General features: G+C 44.6%; 1 protein-coding gene across 1 annotated transcript in view; it reads left to right on the top strand.

Annotated features, from left to right (window-relative positions):
• Positions 1-61, top strand: part of EMH_0087710 (uncharacterized protein) — a gene marked incomplete at both ends in the record, with an annotated part of 861 nt that extends 800 nt beyond the window's left edge. Inside the window, one exon of the mRNA XM_013501187.1 lies at positions 3-61. Coding sequence (XP_013356641.1) covers positions 3-61 — 59 coding nt within the window. The remainder of the gene's footprint in view (positions 1-2) is intronic.
• Positions 62-921: the final 860 nt, after the last annotated feature.

The following is a 921-nucleotide window of genomic DNA, read 5'->3' as shown; positions in this document are numbered from 1 at the left end:
CAACAGCAGCAGCACCAACAGCTACTGCAACACAAACACCCAACTCTACGCTGTCCTCTAATGCGATCCCGCAACAGCCACAGCCCCCACCCTCTGCAGCAGCAGCAGCACCCTCAACAGCAGCAACAGCAGCAGCAGCACCCTCAGCAGCAGCAGCAGCAGCAGCAGCAGCAGCAGCAGCATTCCGGCCGCTGCCAGTGCCGCTGCGGGAGGGGGTTTGTCTACCTGATGTGGCCCCTGCAGCGTTTAGCCCCCAAATGAGGATAAATGAAACAGAGAAAAAACAAACAAAAAAAACAAAACAACAGCAAGCAACAACTCCTATAAACACAACACAACCACCACCAGCAGCAGCAGCAGCAGCAGCAGCAGCAGCAGCAAAGCCTCCTGCTGCTGCTGCTGATGATGATGATGCTGCAGTTGCTGCTGCTGATAAAACACCCCACCAAACACCCTCATTGGACGGCCCCTCACAGCAACCAGAAGAGGGGATGCATGCAGCAGCAGCAGCAGCAGCAGCAGCAGCAGCAGCAGCAGCAGCAGCAGCAGGAGGTGATTGTTCTCTACTGGAGAGTGCAGCAGCAGCAGCAGAAGCAGCAATAGAAACAGCCCTCTGCAGCAACTCAACTCTTAGTGCTGCTGCTGCTGCTGTTGGCGTTGATTGGGGGATCGATATCACCGCCATCGATGCAGCAACAAACGGAAACGTAAAAAAATATAAAGTTTTTTATTTTATGTTTTATGTTTTTTTTTATTTTATATTTTATATTATATATATTTTATATATTATATATATTATATGTATTATATATATATTGTGTATTATACATATATATATAGATAATGTATATTATATATATTATAGATAGTATATATATTGTATATACTTTATATACTATATAATATTTATATGTATAGATA

Source organism: Eimeria mitis, genomic scaffold (genome assembly GCF_000499745.2).
Source record: "Eimeria mitis Houghton genomic scaffold, Emh_scaff6486, whole genome shotgun sequence".
Classification (NCBI taxonomy): domain Eukaryota; phylum Apicomplexa; class Conoidasida; order Eucoccidiorida; family Eimeriidae; genus Eimeria; species Eimeria mitis.
The sequence above is the reverse complement of the archived record's forward strand: the minus strand, read 5'-3'. Positions and strand labels throughout refer to the sequence as shown.